This window comes from Pleurodeles waltl, chromosome 8 (assembly GCF_031143425.1).
Source record: "Pleurodeles waltl isolate 20211129_DDA chromosome 8, aPleWal1.hap1.20221129, whole genome shotgun sequence".
Classification (NCBI taxonomy): Eukaryota; Metazoa; Chordata; class Amphibia; order Caudata; family Salamandridae; genus Pleurodeles; species Pleurodeles waltl.
This window is the reverse complement of record NC_090447.1, coordinates 695,152,191-695,173,397: the sequence shown is the minus strand read 5'-3', so window position 1 is coordinate 695,173,397 and position 21,207 is coordinate 695,152,191. Positions and strand designations below refer to the sequence as shown.

Below are 21,207 nucleotides of genomic sequence, written 5' to 3'. Positions count from 1 at the left end.
TCCAAATCAGCGCCTGGTTCGTTCCCGACGGTGCCTGGAGACAGGGACTCGAAGAAACTGGATGCGCAGTCCAAGAAGATTTTTTCGTCCTGCAGTCTGGCGTTGAAGGCCACCAATGCAACTTGTATCCTGGGGAGATATATTCATGCTCTTATGGATGACATTTCCTCATCATTTACGGAGCTTCCCCAGGGTCTTTTGGATGTTGTTTCAAATGCCCAGGCTGCCGCGACCCAGATTATTCAGACTGGGCTAGACACAACCGACTCGGTGGCCAGAGCGATGGGCACAACTGTGGTGGCAAGGAGACAGGCCTGGCTCCGTAACTCGGGGTTTTCTGCGGATGTGCAGTCAACCTTATTGGATCTCCCTTTTGATGGGGACAAGCTGTTTGGGGCCAAGGCAGATTCGGCCTTGGAACGTTTTAAGGAGAGCACGGCCACAGCTAAATCATTAGGGCTCCAAGCTCCTTCTTCTTCTGCCTCTTCCAGATTTTTCAGGAGGTTTCGTGGATTTGGGCGTGGCTCTTCCTCCTCTTCCTTTTGGGGGAGATACCAGCAACCTGCTTCTTCCCATCCCTATAGATCTTTTAGAGGGAGAGGGAGGGCCCGCACCAGAGGAGCCTCTCAGCAGCACTCTGCCTCTTCCTCATCCTCTGGAGGGGTGCAGCAGGGGAAGCAGCCTTAGGCTTCCACCATTTCCCACTCACTCCTCTCCTGTAGGGGGAAGATTACAGCATTTTCTCCGCAAATGGAAGACTGTTGCAACGGACACTTGGGTTCTCAGTATTGTGGGAAAAGGCTACACCCTTCCCTTTCGGGAGTTCCCGCCCCTCATCCCGCCCCGCCCATCTTATTGTTCAGAAGAACACCTCCTGTTGCTAGAACAGGAGGTTCAAGTCCTCCTTTCAAAGGGCGCGGTGGAGTTGGTCCCAGAGCAGGAAAGGGGTCGAGGTTGTTACTCAAGGTATTTCCTGATTCCCAAGAAGGATGGTCGGTTGAGACCAATCCTGGATCTGAGGATCTTGAATTGGTTCCTCAAACAGGAAAAGTTCAAGATGCTGACCCTAGCTCTGGTGCTTTTGGCGTTGAACAAGGAAGATTGGATGGTGTCTGTCGACTTGCAGGATGCTTACTTTCATATCCCGATACTCAAGTCACACAGGAAGTATCTCCGGTTTATGGTGGGATCGCAGCACTATCAGTTTGCGGTCCTTCCGTTTGGTCTTACTTCAGCACCTCGAGTCTTCACGAAGGTGATGTCGGTGGTTGCGGCAGAGCTCAGAAGGAAGGGGATAGCAGTATTCCCTTACTTGGACGACTGGTTGATCAAAGCCAAGTCGCCGGAGCTTGTGTCGCATCATCTGCAGTCAACGACTCAGTTGTTGTTCGACCTGGGTTTTTCGGTGAACGAGCCCAAATCTCACCTGGAGCCCTCTCAGCGCCTCCTGTTCATAGGGGCAGTACTGGATACAACATTGAGTCGAGCCTTTCCTCCGCCTCAGCGGATTCAAGATATTCAGGAATTGGTTCCAATGTTTCGAAATGGAGCGGTAGTTCCAGTCCTCAAGGTCCTTCGTCTGCTCGGTCTGTTTGCTTCCTGCATTCTGTTGGTCACGCATGCTCGCTGGCACATGAGGGCTCTTCAGTGGTGCCTCCGAAGGCAGTGGTCTCAACACAAAGGAGATCTAGAAGGTGCTGTCAAGATCTCCAGAGATGCTGCTGTGGACTTGAAGTGGTGGATTGCGAGCAACAATCTTTCACAAGGAAAGCCGTTTGCGCAGTCGCCACCAGTGGCCACGGTCATAACGGATGCTTCCACTCTAGGGTGGGGAGCTCATCTGGGGGATCTGGAGATCAAAGGCCTTTGGTCTCCAGAGGAGCAGATGTTTCATATCAATCTGTTAGAGTTACGGGCTGTACGTCTGGCTCTCAAGGCCTTCCTCCCATCCTTTCGTGGTCAGTCGGTACAGGTCCTGACGGACAATACTACCACGATGTGGTACATAAACAAACAGGGAGGAGTAGGGTCGTACCTTCTCTGCAGAGAAGCTCTTCGACTATGGTCTTGGGCAAAGGACCATCAGATTTGCTTGGTAGCAAATCATCTGGCCGGGGTCTTGAATGTACGTGCGGACAGTCTCAGTCGCCAATTCTCGGCCGACCACGAGTGGCGTCTCCATCCAGATCAAGTCTGTTTAATCTTCCAGATGTGGGGGTTTCCTCGGATAGATCTGTTTGCCACTCGGGAGAACGCGCATTGTCCGTTATTCTGCAGCCTCCAGTATCCGATGCAGGGAGCGTTAGGGGACGCGTTTCAAATAACCTGGTGCGGCCAGTTGCTTTACGCGTTTCCTCCCATACCCTTGATTCCTCGAGTATTGAGGAAGATTCGCCAAGACCGGGCGCTAGTCATCTTAATAGCTCCGGATTGGCCAAGGAGGGTGTGGTACTCCGACCTTCTCCAACTCTCAATGTGCCCTCCGCTCCGTCTCCCTTTCAGGGCAGACCTCCTCTCGCAGTCGCAGGGGCAGGTTTTACACCCCAACCTCCAGAGTCTGCACCTACATGCCTGGAGATTGAACGGGGCAACCTGAGTTCCTTCTCTCTCCCGCCTGATGTAGTGGATGTTATATTAGCGGCCAGGCGACACTCCACTAAATCTATCTACGCTAATAGGTGGTCTAAATTTGTTGCGTGGTGTGGAGAGAGGCAGATTGATCCCTTACATGCTCATCTATCGGACGTTTTGTCTTTTGCTCTCTCTCTAGCGCAGAAAGGTTGTGCAGTGGCTACCATTAAGGGTTATTTGTCGGCCTTGTCAGCCTTCATTTGTCTTCCAGACCAACCATCGTTATTTAAATCCCCTATTGTTATCAGATTCTTGAAAGGTCTTCTAAATAAATATCCTCCAAAACCATTTGTTATGCCGCAATGGGATTTGTCCTTGGTCCAGACTTTCCTTATGGGGTCCCCTTTTGAGCCTATGCATTCTTGCCCCTTAAGGTATTTGGTTATAAAAACAGTTTTCCTGGTAGCGATAACATCTGCAAGGAGAGTGAGTGAGTTGCAGGCCTTATCGGTAAAGCCCCCTTATACAACTTTTTATGGGGATAAGGTGGTGTTGAGGACCAAGGCTGCTTTCCTCCCGAAGGTTGTTTCACCCTTCCATTTGGCTCAGACAATTACTTTGTCCACGTTCTATCCTCCGCCTCATCCTTCTAAAGAGGAAGAAAGACTGCACCGTCTGGACCCAAAGAGGGCGTTGAGCTTCTTTATTGATAGAACAAAGGATTTCAGGCTGGAGGATCAGCTGTTCATCGGGTACGTGGGCAAGAGGAGAGGAAAGGCAGTCCACAAGAGAACACTCTCCAGGTGGGTGGTTCTTTGCATTAAAATCTGTTACTCTTTGGCAAAGAAGGACCCTCCTGAGGGCATTAGAGCTCATTCCACCAGAGCTAAGTCGGCCACTTCGGCTTTGGCCAGGGGTGTTCCTGTGGTTGACATCTGCAAGGCCGCAACTTGGTCGTCCCTTCACACTTTTGCGAAACATTACTGTTTGGACTCTGAGGTCAGAAGGGACGGCCATTTTGCACGGTCAGTGCTGCAGGATTTCTTGGTTTGACCATTTAGGCACCCGCCACCGGGCGTGGTACTGCTTTGGGACTCTATTCATTAGGTGAGGAATCCACAGGTAGTTGTATCCATCAGAAGAACGAGTTACTTACCTTCGGTAACGACTTTTCTGGTGGATACATTAGCTACCTGTGGATTCCTCACGGTCCCACCCGCCTCCCCGTTGCCTTTCTGGTCTTACCAAGTAATCCTTGAGTGCGCTCCTCTTGGTCTTCAAGGTTGCAATAGACGTTGTATATATGGATACGTGTGTATATTATCTGTGTATATATATATATATGTATATATATATATATATATATATCTTTGTGTACATACATGATTTGCATATATTTGTTCGTTATATTAAATTTACAGCTATTCATTGCAATATTGTGTATTTTACAAGGTTATGCGATGTTGCCTTGCTCTTTCATTGCATTGGGTGGTTGTTCTCATGCACGTAAAAAATGTTGGTACTGACGTCGGCACGTCGTCGAGGACCTCTTATTGCCTGTATGACGTCAGACGGCGTCGCGTGGGCTAGAGTGACGTCCTCGTCGACGTGCAGAGACTAGGAAGAAGATTTCCGTCGAATGCTGGCGCCATGGGAGTATTCATTAGGTGAGGAATCCACAGGTAGCTAATGTATCCACCAGAAAAGTCGTTACCGAAGGTAAGTAACTTGTTCTTCAGGCATATACACAGAGGGGTTTGACTCAGCCCTATTGTGCCATTGGCCTGTTTGAATGTGGTTCACATTCTTGGAATGCAGCATGTGACAAAGGGGCCAGGCCAGCCCAGCCACTAATGCTATTTGAGTGTCAGCATTTTGCCATGATTGGGTGGATGACTGAATGCATGAATGCTAGAATGAGTGACTGAATGCATGTAAATCAATCAAGATTTATAAAGTTTGACTATCAGTCGGGTCTTGAGGTTCCTCCTAAATTCAAGAGGTAAGGTGATGGTCCGAAGTTGCATGGGGAGGCTAGTCCAGGTCTTTGCTGCAGTGTGGAGAAGAAGCGCCCTCCACTTGTGCTTCAGTAGATGCAGAGTTTCGACAAGTGAAAGAGCGATGGAGCATAGTCTTTTTGAGGGTTGGTGGAAGTTCAGTTGGCGGATAATGTAATCGGGTCCTTGGTTGTGTAGAGCCTTTTTTGCGTGTCAGTATCTTGAATTGGCATCTCCTCTGTATGGGGAGCCAGTGAAGTTGCCTGAGGTGGGTGTGATGAGGATGCGTCGAGGATAAATCTGGCCACAGCGTTCAGTATGGTCTGGAGTCTCAGTAAGAAGTGTGCGGGATTCCTATATAGTCTTACCGTAGTCCTGTCAGCTGGTGAGGTGTCACAATGCGTCTTGTGTGCAGGGGTAGCCACTTTAAAATCTTACGTATCATGCGTAGAGTGAGGAAGCAAGCGGAGGAGACTGTTGATCTGTGATGTCATAGAGAGCTTGTTGTCAATGATTCCTAGGTTTCTGTTGTGGTCGGAAGGAATGGGTCCAGGTCTAAGATCTGATGGCCACCAGGAGTCCTTTCATGTGATGTTTTTGCCAAAGATCAGTACTTCTGTCTTGTTTCTGTTCAGTTGCAGGCAGTTCATCATCAAGTTGGCGATGCTTGTCGTGCATTGTGGTAGTTGATTCTTGGGGTGGTAGGGTCACAGGTAAATGAGAGGATGAGTTTGATGTTGTCCACATAGTAAATTATGTTGAGACCGTGGGATCTGACTATGTTGGCCGGGGGGGGGGTTTATGCTTTGAAGACCATGGGGCTGAGGGAATGAGCTCTTTGGGAGCCCGGTGATGTTCTTGGGTTAGGAAGTGAAAGGTGGATTCACTGGGTTCTTTTGGTGAGGAGGGAGGTGATCCATTTGAACAGGTCCCCTTTGATGTCCAATGCAGTGGATCAGTATGTGGTGAGATACAGTGTTGAAGGCTGCTGAGAGGTAGAGGAAGATCAGGTCTGCTGTTTCTCCTCGGTCGAGGATGGTTCGGTTGTCATTGGTGGCTGTGATCAGGGCAGTCTTGGTGCTGTCATTGCTTAGGATATCGGATTGGGAGGTGTTGAGAAGCTGATTCAGCTCAAGGTGTGTCATGAGTTGCTTGTTGATGATCTTTTTCAGTACCTTCCCTAGGGAGGGGGTCAGGGAGGTTGGTAGGTAGTTTTTTGAGTTTGCTGGGGGGGTCAGAAACTTTTTGAGTAGAGGTCTGAGTTTGGCGTGTTTCCAGGCATCGGGAAATGTTGCGATGGTGATGGATGTGTTAAGCAGATGGTGAGTTCCTGGACGGTCTTTTGGTTTCCAAGATTGAAGATGTGTTGTGGACATGGGTCCCTGGGATCTCCTCAGTGGATGAATTTCATGGTTGAGGGGGTGTCCTGGGTGGAGAGTAGGTTTCAGGTGGTCAGTCTGTGGATCATCTCAGCTGCGGTGGTGGCTTGTCTGTAGAAGCCTGAGGGTGTTGGTTGGGGTTCGTAGTTTCTGTATTTGTTTGCAATCTTGTTATGGAAGAAGTCAATGAGGTTGTTGCACAGCTCCTGTGAGGGTGTGGTGATGTTTTTGGTGGCAGACAGATTGGATAATTCCTTAACGATGTTGAAAAGTTACTTTAGGTTTGTTGACGCTGGCTTCTATGTGTACAGCTTAGACTGACTTCTTTGTTTCCCTCAGCAGGAGGTGGTAGAGGTTGAGGAAGGTCTTGAAGGCTGCCCTGTTGGAGTTGCCTTTGCTGGTGGGCCACCTCCTTTTAGGCTATTTGCTGTCTTGTTTTGCTGTTCTGAGTTGGGTATACCAGCTGCCCTTTTTTGTTCTTGATTGGGATGATGCTGTCTGCTCAATTGGTGATCCAAGCATTGTCGTTCTTAACTCTTTGTTCGAGGTTGGTGGTGGTGGCGGCAGGGTTGGAGGTGATGAGCATGTGGTCTCTGATACTACTTTGTTCCACCTCCGGTGGGGGATTTCGATCATCTTGGGGGTGGCGGTGCTAGGGCTGGAGATGAAGTGGATGATGTAGTGATCAGTCCAGGTAAGTTCTGTGACATGGCTGTATTTGAGGCGGTTGCTGAAGGTGAAGATGGGGTTGAGTATATGTCCTACCTTGTGGATGATTTCAGTCAATGCGAGGATGCTCATATTTTTTAGGAGTTGTGTGGTGGTGGTGGTGTTTGGGTCGCTGATGTGGAAAATTAGGTTATCTAGGAAGTATTAGTCCTTGGAGTCTAAGGCTAGGGGTTCCTTGAAGTCTGCAATGGTGTTGCAGAGTTGGAACACATACCTGGGGCTTCGGTATGCAAAGGTGCCTCTGATAGGTGTCTTATCGTCGATGTGGTGCTTGAAGTTGAGATGTTCCATTGGGGGGTGAGGGGGTGTGGTGGTGCACTGTATGTTCTTGTGGATGATGGCTGTTCCTCCTCCTGGCTTGTTGGTGCGGTCCTGGGGAGTAATTTTATATTAGTCTGTAATTGCAGTGGCAATGTCTGGGGGAGATGTGGGGTTAAGCCAAGTCTTGTTGAGGAAGACTGTCAGGTTTGAAGGTGGTGAGGAGATCCCATAATTTGGTGGCATGCTTGCGCATGGAGTGCGTGTTGAGGAGTAAGCAGTTCAGTTGGTGTGTCATTTTTGCCGTGGTGTGACAAGAGGTCGGTGTAGTGTTTTGTGATGTGGTGGTGGTCGTGCTGGTGCAGGAGAAGGTGCATTTGGCACAGGACAACGATCCTACAGTGAAGTGCAGTATGGTGTGGCTGCAGCATTTGCTCAGTCATCCTATGTTCAGGGCATGGAGTGCGATGGTGCAATATCTGCTACTGGGCTGAGGTCTAGGGGTCATGGTGCTGGGCGCAGACAGGCTTGCCTTTGGTGTGCCCACACTCCGGCCTCCATTAATTAGATCCTGGGAGGAGGGAGGGGTGCTGGGACGTGGTGGGCGGTGCTAGACAGGAGAAGAGCGATCAGGCGAGGGGGTTAGACGGGAGGTGGGAAAACGGGCAGGAGAAGAGTGAGTGAGATAAAGGAATGAGCAGAAAAAAGAAAGGACAAAGAGCAGTGGGCTAAAACCAAGGATTAAGATCAAGGAATCAGTAGAAATATGAGCTAAAAAAAGAACAGGACAGAGAGCAGCTAACAGAAGTCAAGAGATTAAGGTCCAAGGAAAGAGCAGAACAGAAAGAGCAGTTTGCAAAAGTCAGATGGTGAAACAGCAGCAAGTCTTTAGGCATCAGAGACAGGGCTGGCAGCGCAGCTGGCACTGGAGATAGCTGGGTTGGGGACCAGTTCCGGCATGTTTGTATAATTCTCTCCCCCCACCCCCGTTGCTAAACGCTCTGTTTCTGGAAGGTTCATCCAATGTGCAACCCCCCATATCCCTAATGGAGAACCACGGGTAGGCACCATACTCCTTTTCCATATTTTAAATCCTTAATCCATGTTAGTCTCCCTGGATTAACCCCAACAACTCTTCCCTGAGACTCAGTACAGTCTTTCAGTTGTTCTCTGAAACATATCTGGTTCTTTGACAACTCACCAGGTTATGTCTTCCACGAGAGCATACTGTTGCATTTAAATTGGTTGTTGTCAATTTAAATAATTAACTGTAATACACTTGTGGGTTTGATTATGCACAGTAGCCCACCACTCTAGCCTTTAGAACTGTAAACCCAATTTAGGACAAGTTTTGCCTAAAATCAGGCATGCTGAGGATGCCATTTATATTTATTAATACCAGAACACAAGCTTTTCCGTTGCTGAAGCCTTCATTTCTTTCTATTTAATAGCAAGTTGGAACTGTCTCCATTTGAGTGGTTCTAATATGTATTCAAATGTATGAAGTTATTTTTCAGTGTCCGGTACTTTCTTTTTGCAAGTTTTCGTGTTGGAGTTCAGTTTCAAGCGATTGAGTCATTTGTGAGTGGCAAATTGGAGCATAAATATTTATGACAAATTCATGATGTATTTGATGCCGTTAATGAAAAACTGTGGATCAGTGAAAAATGAGTACGTTTCTCTTATGTTCTCAGTTGAAATATAGTAACTCTTACTTATAGTGTGCTGTAGGTATTCAGAGTTCTGTGTGTTGCTTCTGCATAGGATGTAACTGAAATTTCTGTCCCTACAGGATGTTAGTAAGCTGACTCCTCTTTCACGGGAAATTATCAGCAGGCAAGCCACAATCAATATCGGTAAGAAATGCTCAATATTTATATTTTACCGAAGTGATCTGTTGTAAATGACGGAGTGTATTTTCCAGTATTGAAATGTTAAAAAAAAAAAAGCTCTGTACATTTGTTTGTTGACTCTAAACAATTAATGCAATATGCACGAAAGGTGTACAGAATACAATAAGAGGCCTGGAATAGAGTACTTGGAGATAACAGTTGATTGTAAAAGGCAAAAGCACAGCTTTTGTTATCTTCTCATTGGGGTTACAAACATTTATGTCAACAAGGTACTCGCCTTTAGGGGTAAATTACGTTTCCATACAATTTCATTAAATGCCTTATGAATACCCTGCAGTGAGAGGAGCTATATCAATGGTTCATACCCCTTTGACTTCTGTGGACCCCCACTTAATCATTATTGGGCTCAGTGGACCCTACACAGAATCATATTGAAATCTATGGACCCTAAAGTTATTACTGGAACCTCGGTACCCCACCTTAAGCATTTTTGATGATTGGAACTGCAAAACAATAAAAAAAAATACAGAAAAACATTTATTAAACAAGTACACGAATCACTAAATATTTTATTTAATGCACAAATATATAAAAAATCAAAATTAAATTGAGGCCACTCGTCCTATATACTATAGTCTGTTTGATGCACTTGTACTGCTTCCACAAATCAATCTGAGGATACTAATTTGTTAGCTTCCAGTTTAGAATTCCTTCACTTTTACAGAATGTTTTGTTATTTTCAATTTTGCTTCTTTAATTATACACACTTTACTAATTTGTTAATTTTATTTCATTTTTTAAGCAGTGGCGGATCCCCTGAGTGGGCTTCGTGGACTCTAAGGGGTCCCCGAACCACAGGTTAAGAACCACTTAGTTAGATAGTTGTTAGTTTCCTGTGATAAGTGTTGTTCTGTATGAGCAGTTTGTCCCCTCTAACTCACTTCTTCATTCAGCCAGCAGGAAGTAAAAATTGGGCTTGAAATTGGGAAGCTGGGAAGGCCGAGGGCGTCAGAGTACTTTACAGCATTTCATTGCGTCATAGGCTTCTGCAAAGAATTGTCTGCATTAAGTCTTGTGTAATCATGCTAATTCATCCCCCGTTGCCCAACACTGTATACATCTTCTCAACTCTGCACTCATATCTTCATGGACGCACTTACTGATGCCTAATTGTTACCTAGCAGCCACAGCTACTTTCTCCGAGTAGAAATCAGTATAAAGACCAGTAATGTCAATAAGTCGATGTCAAATGATTATGTTAGGGGGTGGTATAGATGCCATTAAAAAAAATATATATCTTGATTGACTTAGCTGTAGAACAATTACTATATATTTGATAAGGTTAATTTAAGTATGTACCTTGTTGTCCATTCCAACAGTGACATTATGTTCAGTATACATTAGTCTTGTTACAATATTGCATACTAAGAACGGCAAGAGAAGAGAAACAACCCTCTGATTTTGAGTTTGTCATTTCTATTGCCTGTTTCCCTTAAGTTACCGGATGTTAACATTCCATTTAATCTGTAGATAATGGTGTGTGTATCTGATCGTTGGTAATAAATAGTGCCATCGTTGTGTTATCAGTTTACATTGTGGCACCAAGGCTGATACTTTCTTGAATGCTTCCTGTTTCTGTGTCTTACTCTGTGGAATTTTCAGATGACTGGATCTTAGCATTTTGCTTCCAACTCCTTTTGGTCACTATCCATGTTTAGAGCTGCCTGTCCTCTGATTGCCTCCCATTCAGCTACCCAATTTTGTCTTTCTTGCCCCCTTCTTATTTTTCTCTCTCAAGCACTCTGTTTTCAGTTTCGGCCCATTTTGAGAACTCTTTGAGCTAACAGGGACCTTGTGATTTGCATTTGAGTGAGCTCAAGTGCTTCACAAGCAGCATGGTCCGATCAATAACTGTTTTAGATTTTTTTTTTTTTATTTTTTATTTTTTTTTATTTCTCAGCATAAGACCCAGTAATCCATAGACATAATTCTTTGGCCATCGGGGAATTCCTTATTGTATGAAACCTGCAAAAAAACTACTGCATATGGAATACATTGTGAGAATGCCGGGGTATGTTCTACCCAATCCTGGGAGTTTCCAACCCAACTATTCCTCCCATTTATGTTGTAAGAGCTTTTGTTTGGTGTCGCTTACTGATCTGTCTTCTCTCATCGCTAGTTGTAAGCTTGTTCCGAAGTGCAACATGGGTTAAAGGCTCTTCTGAGACGCAGTGCCAAATTAAGTGCATTGCTCTGGGTATACATGAAAATGAAGAAAAATGTCCAGAACCTACGTTGATAATTTCTTGTGACCTTCTCAGAAAGGTCATGCACTGTCCACACTTTTGCCATTGTCCACTTCTTTTCCCCCAACACTTTTTGGCCATTGTATTATAACAGTTAATTAGGTTCATATGCACCTGATGTATCGTCTTCATGGTGCACCTAACCCAGCAATAAGGAGCGATGTGGATGAGTTTTGGGATTACTTAAGTGAACCTTGCTGTCCATAGGGAGAGTATACTTTTGATTTCTTTCCCAACTGCTTTGCCTAAGAACTAGATTTCTTGATGACTGGCCCTACTATCTTTTTACAAGCCCATTAAATTTGGGACACAAGATAGTTAAGCTCATTGCCAGACCTGCTTCCCCTGTTTGGAGCTTAGTTGTTTTGAGCGCCACTCTGTCTACCAGAGCTTCCTATCAACTCCAGTAGTAAAGCATTGAACTCCTTGTATAAGGTTGGCCTTAACATGACAAGCAGGGGACACTTTCACCTGGTGCTGTTGGGGCAGTACTACATCGCCCATAATCCCACCTAGTCTGCTGAGGTAAAGGTGGGGCCATGGGTTGGGGGGCACAATATAGAATGAAGCATCTTCCTGCAAGTGGGAAACTTATTATTGTTGCTGTTGGGGCAAGACTCCATCACCTTAGAAGACCAGTGGAGATTAGAACTATACAGCGTTTGCCACTCCCTCCCCTGCCTCCCAATTCCCCTCCCCCATACATCCACTCCACGCCCAGACCTCTTTGTCACCTCAGCAGATTGATTGTGATTATTGGCGAATGTGGGGCTGTGTGTGAGGGGGAGTGTGCTATACTGTGAAGCGGCTTCCTAAAAGCGGGACAATTTGTGCTGGTGCTGTTGGGGCAGGACTACATCACCATAATTCCCAGTGGTCTGAGGTGAAGGAATTGACACGAGGAGCGCTATAAAGCGCGAAGTGGCTTCCAGCAAGTCGGATGTGCTTGGGCCAAGAGTGGGCCATCTGTACCTGTACGAGGCTAGGATGGGCCCCATCTTTCTCGTCTCATTTCTGGCAATACTGTGGAGGAAAGGAGAAAACTCTCCCTTTGCTCCAGATTGTGCTATTCCAAGTAAACATAAAAATTCCTTGATAATTTCTATTCTTACTTCAGCTGTTAGGGCCATAAGGGACAAATTAGCCCCTGTTGAGGAGGAACTTTGTCTTAATTTTAACACTTCGGCTAGGCCCCCCACTGTTGATCTTATGGCCAACTGTCGATCTGCAATGGCCTCTACTAACATCAATTCTGTTCTGTCCTCCGTTCTCGTAGACACAGTCTCAACATTGTCAGTTGCTGCAACCAGTCACCTTCTGTCCAAGGATTTACTATCAGTCCAGACCTGACCCACTGGGAAAAGAAAGAAAGGCGCAATCTCAGCCAAAGGTGTGACACAAGTACTTGCAAACCAGGTCACAAGTATGGCGAAGTGGATAGTACTTGGTATACTACCCCAGCGCCAACAGACTTGGAAGCCGTGGGGCTTCCTCTGCTTTCTCCACCCTGCACATGGGTGCACTCTTGTCTGGGTTATTAGCCAAAGTGAAATTCCTCTTGAAGACTTCTTTGGAGCATATTTATCAAAGACTTTCTTCTATTGACATTACCCTTAAAGGGTTGAGAGATCATATTGAGACTTTGGGTACCAAGGGGAATGAAGGTCTGGTCTGAAAGCAACACTGTCTTGCATGCGCCAAGTGGTCCTACAACACAAATCACTTGTCTATCTAGTTATCAGAGAGCTAGAGACCTGGCAGCTTTGGCTCAAAATCCTACCAATGTTGTGTTAAGTGCCCAGGAACCACCCCAGCAGCTCCACAGGCTATCGTCTTTTACAGCTTGTAAATCTACTTTTTTGGACTGCAATCTGTCTTCTCAGTCTGCTCCTTCTGGTCTCCCTAACAGACAGTCTACCGACAGACCGTCTTGCCCTAATTGTTGGCGCCAAATCAGGTACACAGCTTCATATACTTTCACTGCTCCCTGATGCAACACCATACATTGGAGTCCTGGCTAATGTTCGTCGGTTAAAGGTGGGGTTTCATGAATTCACACAACAGTTAATAAAGCCGTACACTGAGGCAATGTGCGGATGAGGGATAACCTTTTTTTATTCAATCATGTCAAGATGGTTGGAGCAGGTGATTGGGTGGACGCAGGCCAGAAGGTCTTTGATGGGGACTGTGTGGTAATTAACTTAGACACACCTGAGATGGATGGTATTTTGCTCTCATGTCTTTCAGGGATCTGCTGCTATTTCATCTATTTGTGTGCCCATTAGGCTTTTATGTTTATCTTCCAACCTTGCACGCTCCGACTTTATTCCCCTCTAGGCTGGGGTTATGGCCGGTTATAGATCAAAACTCAAGACAGGTTTTTAATATCTCTAAATTTAATTAGTTTGAGCCCCTAGGCTCATTGGACTGTAAAGATAGACTGTCCTCCCCTCTGAGCATACTCTGCTCCCTAGCTTCCAGAGTCTAATGTCAGAGGGCATACTGATTTTGCCATTGACATTCTTGGGTGAAACATCGCAGGCTTAAACTCAAAGAAACACAGTAGTATTTAGCTCAGTTTTATCAGGCATTTTAATATTATCTGTATTCAGTAAACCTGGGTCGCTGATTGTTTTCTTTTATTTAAATGGTTTTACTTCTTTCTTTTCACTAGCACGGTCTCGTTATTTGGCCGAGAAAAATGGGGCCTAATTACTCTGGTTTCTTAGAAACTGGTTTGTGAAATTTCCCAGCTGGTCACGGGCTCACAACATATTTTAGCTGATAGCCTACCATTTCCCAAAATTAATTGTGGTGCTCATCAATTTATATAATTCTCCTTTGTCCTGTGATAGGACTAAACATCTGATGGCTCTTTGCGCTGTTTTACTCGTAATAGAAATATCATATTCTTATTTATTCCCTTGATCATAACTGGTGACTTTAATATAAACACCTGTGAGGAGCCAGGGCGCCCATTTGGGTTAGAGAGCAAATATGCCCTGTTGTCCACTCCTTATATTTTCCACTCATTGGAAGGAAATTATCTGAACACTTTTTAAAATGACTTTAATCTTCACCATACGCTTTGCCATAAACCAAGTCCTCAGTACGTTGTCCCTCTTTGAGAGAGGATTGGTCACAATAATTGATAATATTTTTATTTCCTCTGTCCTGTGGCACTTACTAAACACTTTACGGTTATAGCACATAGGCTCATTAGGCTGGGCTAATTCTAATTTTGTGCTCAGAGATAATGGTCTTTGTATTTCTAATCTCAGCACGGTAGCCATTTTACCCTTAGCTCGGGGGCATAAGGGCTAAAGTTAGCAAGCATAATCCTGAGACCCTCCTCAGAAATGTAATAGTTTTACGTTCCAGGGCATTTGATAAGTGCCTCTGGAAGGGAGACCTGTGAAGATGATATCCTTGTCACCGTCTGACCGGTTTGTCGCTCAGTGAATTCTGTCCTAAGGATTGAAACTCACCCCACTCCCTTGCTGGTTTGATAATAGGTGCTCCCGTGTGCACATGGATTTAGAAAAAGCATTGAGACCTCAACCTAGGGATAAAGCTTTGGTTGCCTTGCGGCGACTATCTTACCGGAAAGGCCCTAAAAGATAGGAAAAGGTTCTTGACAGAGGACGCCTGGGATAAGTTCTTGCAGGCTTGAGCCCTATTTCAGAGCACACTTTGGTGAGTAACTGTGAATCATCTGTGTTCACTATGGCCGATGGGAATTTTGACTGCTCCCACGTTCTTCTGGCATGCTGGCTCAAACACTTTGATTGGGTCTACAACTCCGGCTACTAGCCCCACACTGAGCAGGTCTTGGGCGTTTCTAATATTGTGTTTGACCTGGACAAGGTACAGGAGGCCCTTTTTAGCCTTCAGGACCGGATGGGGTGAATGCTGATTATTTCTGTTAGAGCACACTTTATGGGCCCCATTGTTTAAACAGGTTTTAAACGCTGCAGTTAGACAAGGTTTGTCTAGCTCATGGTTTTAAACTGTCATTGGGCCTATTTTTGAAAAGTGAGATTAAGGGTAACCTCGCTGCTGTCGCCCCATCTCTTTAATCAAAACAGTAGTGAAGGTCGTGGGTTGGGCGATTCGGACAAGATTAACTTCCTGGCCAGAAAAAAACTGGATTATATATGATTTACAGTTTGGTCTTAGACCTAAATGGAGCACTTTTAACTAGTGCTTGAATTTACATTTATTGTTTATTAAATGTGTTGTAGCAAAGTGGGAATTCCTTACACATGGCCTTCATGGATCTTTCATCCGCGTTCAATCGTGTCAACAGAGCCCAACGCTGGTCTTTGTTGCATCTTAATCAGAGTGGATGTTGACATTTACCTTTTTTAAGACACCTTCACAAGGACATGGCTGCTGTTGTAAGACGTGGAAAGAATGGCCAGTTCATAGTGAATTTTGAGGTTAAGGAGGGGTGGGGGTCAGACAGGCTGCATTTTATTTACCTTTTGATTTACTCCATATTAATCAGCTTGAATCTGCCTTTCAAGGTGTTCAAGATCTGCCCACAGCTTGTGGTAGACCGATCCCAGCACATCTTTATGCCAATGATGAAGTCTTGTCACCCTGCACACCACTTGGCATAAAGCATCTACTGCACTCCTTTGAAGCTTCTATGATTTCTCTGGACCTGTCAATTACTTCTGTAAAGTCTCCTATTATGGTGGCCGGCCCAAAATCCAGCAAATCCTGCCAGTATTGTATTGCTGGCAAAGAAACCTTGCAAGTATATGGTGGTTTGTACCTGGGAGTTCACTTTGACCAAAAGGGCTCTTGGTCTACTGCTTTAGCTCATTAAAAAAAACCTCCAGGACCTGATCTATTTCTTCTATTTGCAGTTTTGCCACCAGACAGGGAAATAAGCCACTTTCCACCTCGATCCAAATATTTCATTCCGAAGGCCTCTGTGCTGCTGCATATGAGACTGATATTAGGGGTTTTGAGGAAACCGCTAACTTACAAACCTTAGACAATTTGAGTGCAGGGTCTGCTTTTCAGCGTGTTGTAATGTATGCTGTCTGCTTTAACCATGCCCATTTAATGGCCATCACTTTCATTCTTTCCTGGGCCTGCTTTTAAAAAAATCCCTTCATTTAGTTAGTAAATGCTTTACATTTGTCCCGCTTTAAGGCTCTTTTGATATGCCTTGCGGAGTGACCCGGTTACATGCATCCGTTCACTTCTGGCCATTTAATTAGTTTCTGTTGCACTACTTTTTTCTTCTGATGCAGCACACGCTGCCGTCCCCTAGCACCTCATGCCTGTCCATGAGTTTCCTGTTTGCGTCTGCAAGTCCCCACCACCCCTCCCACGTTGTTGCTTGTTTTATATAGCACTTAATAATTATGTTTTTATGCACCACTGATGGCGGAGATGCAGTGAAATCAAGTATGTTGACAAGGATCACAGAGCGTTAGGCCATTTAAGGATTACTTCCCGTGAGGTTGCAGTGATGGCACTTTAGGGAGTCAGTCAAGCTCCTTATCTTTCTTTCTCTCTTTCTCTCTCTCTCTGGCGCTTTAGAGACGGAATCTCAATTTATTTTTCTTTTACTTGAAGCATTTTATAGTATCTAGGAGTGATTCTCGTTGTCACATGATAGCACCTTGCTGTTTAAACACCCAGCCACCCTGTTTTCTTTCCTCTTTCCTTTTTTTTCCCTTATACAAACAGATGCTGGTCTTGAACAAAGACATTTAAATGTGTGATGATTGAATGCTGAGGTAGTGTAATTCTAAAGTTATCTTGAGGCTTTTTAATCCATTTATATCCACTTCCTGCTCCTTTACCTTCTTTTTGCAGCTTTTTGCTTTCTCAATTTGTGACACTGTTTCGTCTATTTCCCTACCTATCCCATATTTGTGTGTTTTGCTCAAAGTGATGCACAAATATAAGTTCCTGCCCTGAAAAGGAAGTGCTGGTGCCCCGCACCGGCTCAAATAAGCACTGCTTACAAGTAAAGCGAAGGTGTGCCTTTCCCAGGCCCAGCCGTAAGTCTACACAGAGCGCTGATTTTTAGCTTGGGAGAGATGGCATGTGGTTTGAGGTAGCAGAATTCTACAGTTACGTGGCACCTTTTTATTCCATTTATATCCACTTCCTGCTCCTTTCCCTTCTTCTTGCAGCTTTTTGCTTTATCAATTTGTGATGCTTTTTTCATCTTTTTCTTCTCCTGCTTATCCCATATTTGTCTTTTGCTTGCAGTAGATGCCCAATGCAGAAAACTAAGCGTCAGCTTTCACAAACAAGCGTTGACAAAGCCTTTAGGTTTCACCTCAGAAATTGTTTTGTTTGTGTTTTTTAGACATGTTACATAGCAGTGCTAGCAACTATGCAGCATGTCTTGAAGTAAAGAAAAAAAAAAAAAAAAAAAAGCAGTATGAGATGGTCAACGCTGTCCGCGTCATAGCTTTATAAAAAGCTTTTTAAAGCATGTTGTACAGCAATTAATGGCGCTGTGCAACATGTCTATACATTGACAGCGCCTTACTGCTTTTTTGTTAGCTGTAAGACATGCTGCACAATAGCTAGTGCTGCTGTGTAACATATCAAAAAAACATTGACAAAACAAGAGTTCGCTGAGGTAAAACCTATTGGCTCTGCCAATGCTTATTTTTTATGGTTACCTCCTATCATCATCAACACAAGCTTTATTCGGTCAACATAACCATCAAAGCATCATCATAATACAATTAAAATTCAAGAAGATATAGAAAAAGGAAAAATATAACATTATATAACCATCTTATAAAATATAATCATAAGCATAAAATGTTTAAGAATACTGTATATTTAAAATTAGTCATAAAAAGCTACTATTTTAAAAAACTACTTCGTATATACCATGCAGCCACAAGGAACTTGCTAACTGCCACAATCAAAGGTTTAGAAGTGTCGCTCCTTAAAATCCTCATTGCTGTACAACACTGGTTCAGGCCCAAGGCTCGACAGATAGTACAAATCCATTTTGATCGTGGGATAGAGTAGGCGGGGCAAAAAAAAAAAAACATAAAATGCTCCACCGTTTTTGAGCTGCCATTACATAAAGGACATAAGTCAGATAATGGAGTAGACCCCCAACTACTTGATAAAGATAACAGCGGTAGATTCCCAAAATGGAAATGTGAATACAACCCCTTCCCCCGTAGATCAGATACAAGATCAAGATATGGTTCAAACTGGGAAACCCACTTAAAGTCCATAAAAGGGTTAGTGAAACGACCATTGGATTTGCTACGGATTAACTCCGTTCTTACATAGGACCAATAAGTTGTTTTCAAAACGGAGTTGAGAGTTTTTTCCAAGCTTTTCAGTCCCAGAATGTGAAACCAATTTGACACATGTTTGACCCATGGAATGGAAGTCACATTTGGTCTCTTTGAAAGATCACAAAAAGAGTCCCTGTATATAGCAAGTTCGGGAGAAGTCCAAATCCTTACCCGGTAGAGTAGAGATTTTAAGATTATCATATCCATTATACGTTTGAACCAAAGATCCAAAAGCAGTGGTATTAAAGGGGTACTACGTGGGCAATCAATTACGGCCCTAGCAAAATTGTTTTCTCCCACAGATAATCTTTTACAATCAGAAAATCCCCATATTTCAGCACCATAGGCAGCTGGCTGCTCACTGCGCCCTAGCCAGATAAATTTTAATAGCAGGAGAAACGGCTTTAGGTACACGACTTTTATAAAAATGCAAGATAGCGGCTGCTCTATTCTGAAGAAGCCCCACACTCTGGCCAATCTAATCCTCCCATTGCAAATTACTTGATATCCTCACACCTAAATAATCTATAGAGGTAACCCGAGATAATGAAGACCTATCCAAGTTAATGGTGCATCTCCCACGAGAACCTGGGCCAAACACCATTAACTTAGTTTTGTTAGCATTCAACTCCAAACCATAATCCATACAAAAAGATTTAAATCGATCAACAAGAATTGGAAGACCCATCGGAGTCTTAGAAATAAGGAGTGAATCATCGGCAAAAAGTAAAATAGGGATCTTTTGAGCATTCAATGTTGTGGTGTCATTTTGGAAAGAAAGCAATATTGGTACCACCTCATTAATAAATAGAGTAAATAAAAGCGGGAGCCATAACACAACCTTGGTGAACACCCCTCTGAATAGGGATTTTTTTCTGTGAACTCTCCTTGGTCTCCCCACCTCATTTGTGCATAAGTATTCTCATGTAGCCACCGTAGAAGATCAACTATATTAAATGGAATTTTCAGCCTAAGTAGTACTTCCCGTAGCTTCTCTCTCGAGACCAGATCAAAGGCTGATCGTAGGTCCACAGAAACAACATATAAGGGTTGCTTGGCAAGGACTACATACTTCCAATATAGAAGCACTGATCTAAATACCTGATCTATTGTACTGGTTTTGGGACGAAACCGCGCCTGCAATGGTAAAAAAAACCTGATGATCTTGTGCCCAATTCATGAGTCTCTCCAGAAGTTGTGTGGCAAAGATTTTCTGTAAATTATCAATAAGACTAATAGGTCTATAATTAACAGGCAAGTTTGCGTTTCCTTTTTTATAAATTGGAATTATTTCAGCACCTTTCCAAGTACTCGGAATTGCACCACCTGTAGCAATTTTATTTGAGAGCAGATTTATATACCAGGGCCAAATAATTGGTTCCGATTTATATAAATCTCCCAGTATCTTATCTGGTCCAGGGGCCTTGCCTGATTTTAGGGAATTAATTGCACCTAATATTTCCTCTAAAGAGAAGAAAATACAGTCTGCTGGAGTATGAGTATCCTGGCAAGGTAGGTCAAAACAACAGCTAGAAGTAGGTGGTGGTGAGGGGGCTGGATCACAAAAGCTACTGTTTGGTGAGTTAGGGGGATGTAGGAAGTTGGCTCTGTATGCACTATTTCAAAGATGGAATAGTATGCACAGAGTCCAAGGGTTCCCCTTAGAGGTAAGATAGTGGCAAAAAGAGATATTTCTAATGCTCTATTTTGTGGTAGTGTGGTCGAGCAGTAGGCTTATCAAAGGGTAGTGTTAAGCATTTGTTGTACACACACAGGCAATAAATGAGGAACACACACTCAGAGACAATTCCAGGCCAATAGGTTTTTGTATAGAAAAATATATTTTCTTAGTTTATTTTAAGAACCACAGGTTCAAGATTTACAAATAATACTTCAAATGAAAGGTATTTCAGGTAGGTACTTTAGGAACTTTGAATTAGCAAAATAGCATATACAGTTTTCACATAATTGACATATAGCTATTTTAAAACTAGACACAGTGCAATTTTCAACAGTTCCTGGGGGAGGTAAGTGTTTGTTAGTTTTTGCAGGTAAGTAAACCACCTACGGCGTTCAAGTTTGGGTCCAAGGTAGCCCACCGTTGGGGGTTCAGAGAAACCCCAAAGTTACCACACCAGCAGCTCAGGGCCGGTCAGGTGCAGAGGTCAAAGTGGTGCCCAGAACGCATAGGCTTCAATGGAGAAAGGGGTGCCCCGGTTCCAGTCTGCCAGCAGGTAAGTACCCGCGTCTTCGGAGGGCAGACCAGGGGGGTTTTGTAGGGCACCGGGGGGGACACAAGTCCACACAGAAAGTACACCCTCAGCAGCACGGGGGCAGCCGGGTGCAGTGTGCAAACAAGCGTTGGGTTTTCAATAGAAAGCAATGGGAGCCCAAGGGGTCTCTTCAGCGATGCAGGCAAGGGGGGGGGCTCCTCGGGGTAGTCACCACCTGGGCAAGGGAGAGGGCCACCTGGGGGTCGCTCCTGCACTGGAGGTCGGATCCTTCAGGTCCTGGGGGCTGCGGATGCAGTGCCTTTACCAGGTGTCGGGTCTTTGAAGCAGGCAGTGGCGGTCAGGGGGTGCCTCGGGATTCCCTCTGCAGGTGTCGCTGTGGGGGCTCAGGGGGGTCAACTCTGGCTACTCACGGTCTCGCAGTCGCCGGGGAGTCCTCCCTGAAGTGATTGTTCCCCACAAGTTGAGCCGGGTGCGTCTGGTGCAGAGTGCCAAGTCTCAAGCTTCCAGCTGGAAACGCATGTTATTTCAACGTTGCTTCTTGGTTGCAAAGTTGCAATCTTTGGTGAACAGAGC

General features: G+C 44.7%; 1 protein-coding gene across 1 annotated transcript in view; it reads left to right on the top strand.

Moving 5' to 3' along the window:
- EIF2S3 (eukaryotic translation initiation factor 2 subunit gamma) overlaps nt 1-21,207 on the top strand; it is a 301,635-nt gene that overhangs the window by 55,351 nt on the left and 225,077 nt on the right. The window contains exon 2 of the mRNA XM_069204821.1: nt 8,727-8,790. Within this exon, the coding sequence (XP_069060922.1) occupies nt 8,727-8,790 (64 nt within the window). The remainder of the gene's footprint in view (nt 1-8,726; nt 8,791-21,207) is intronic.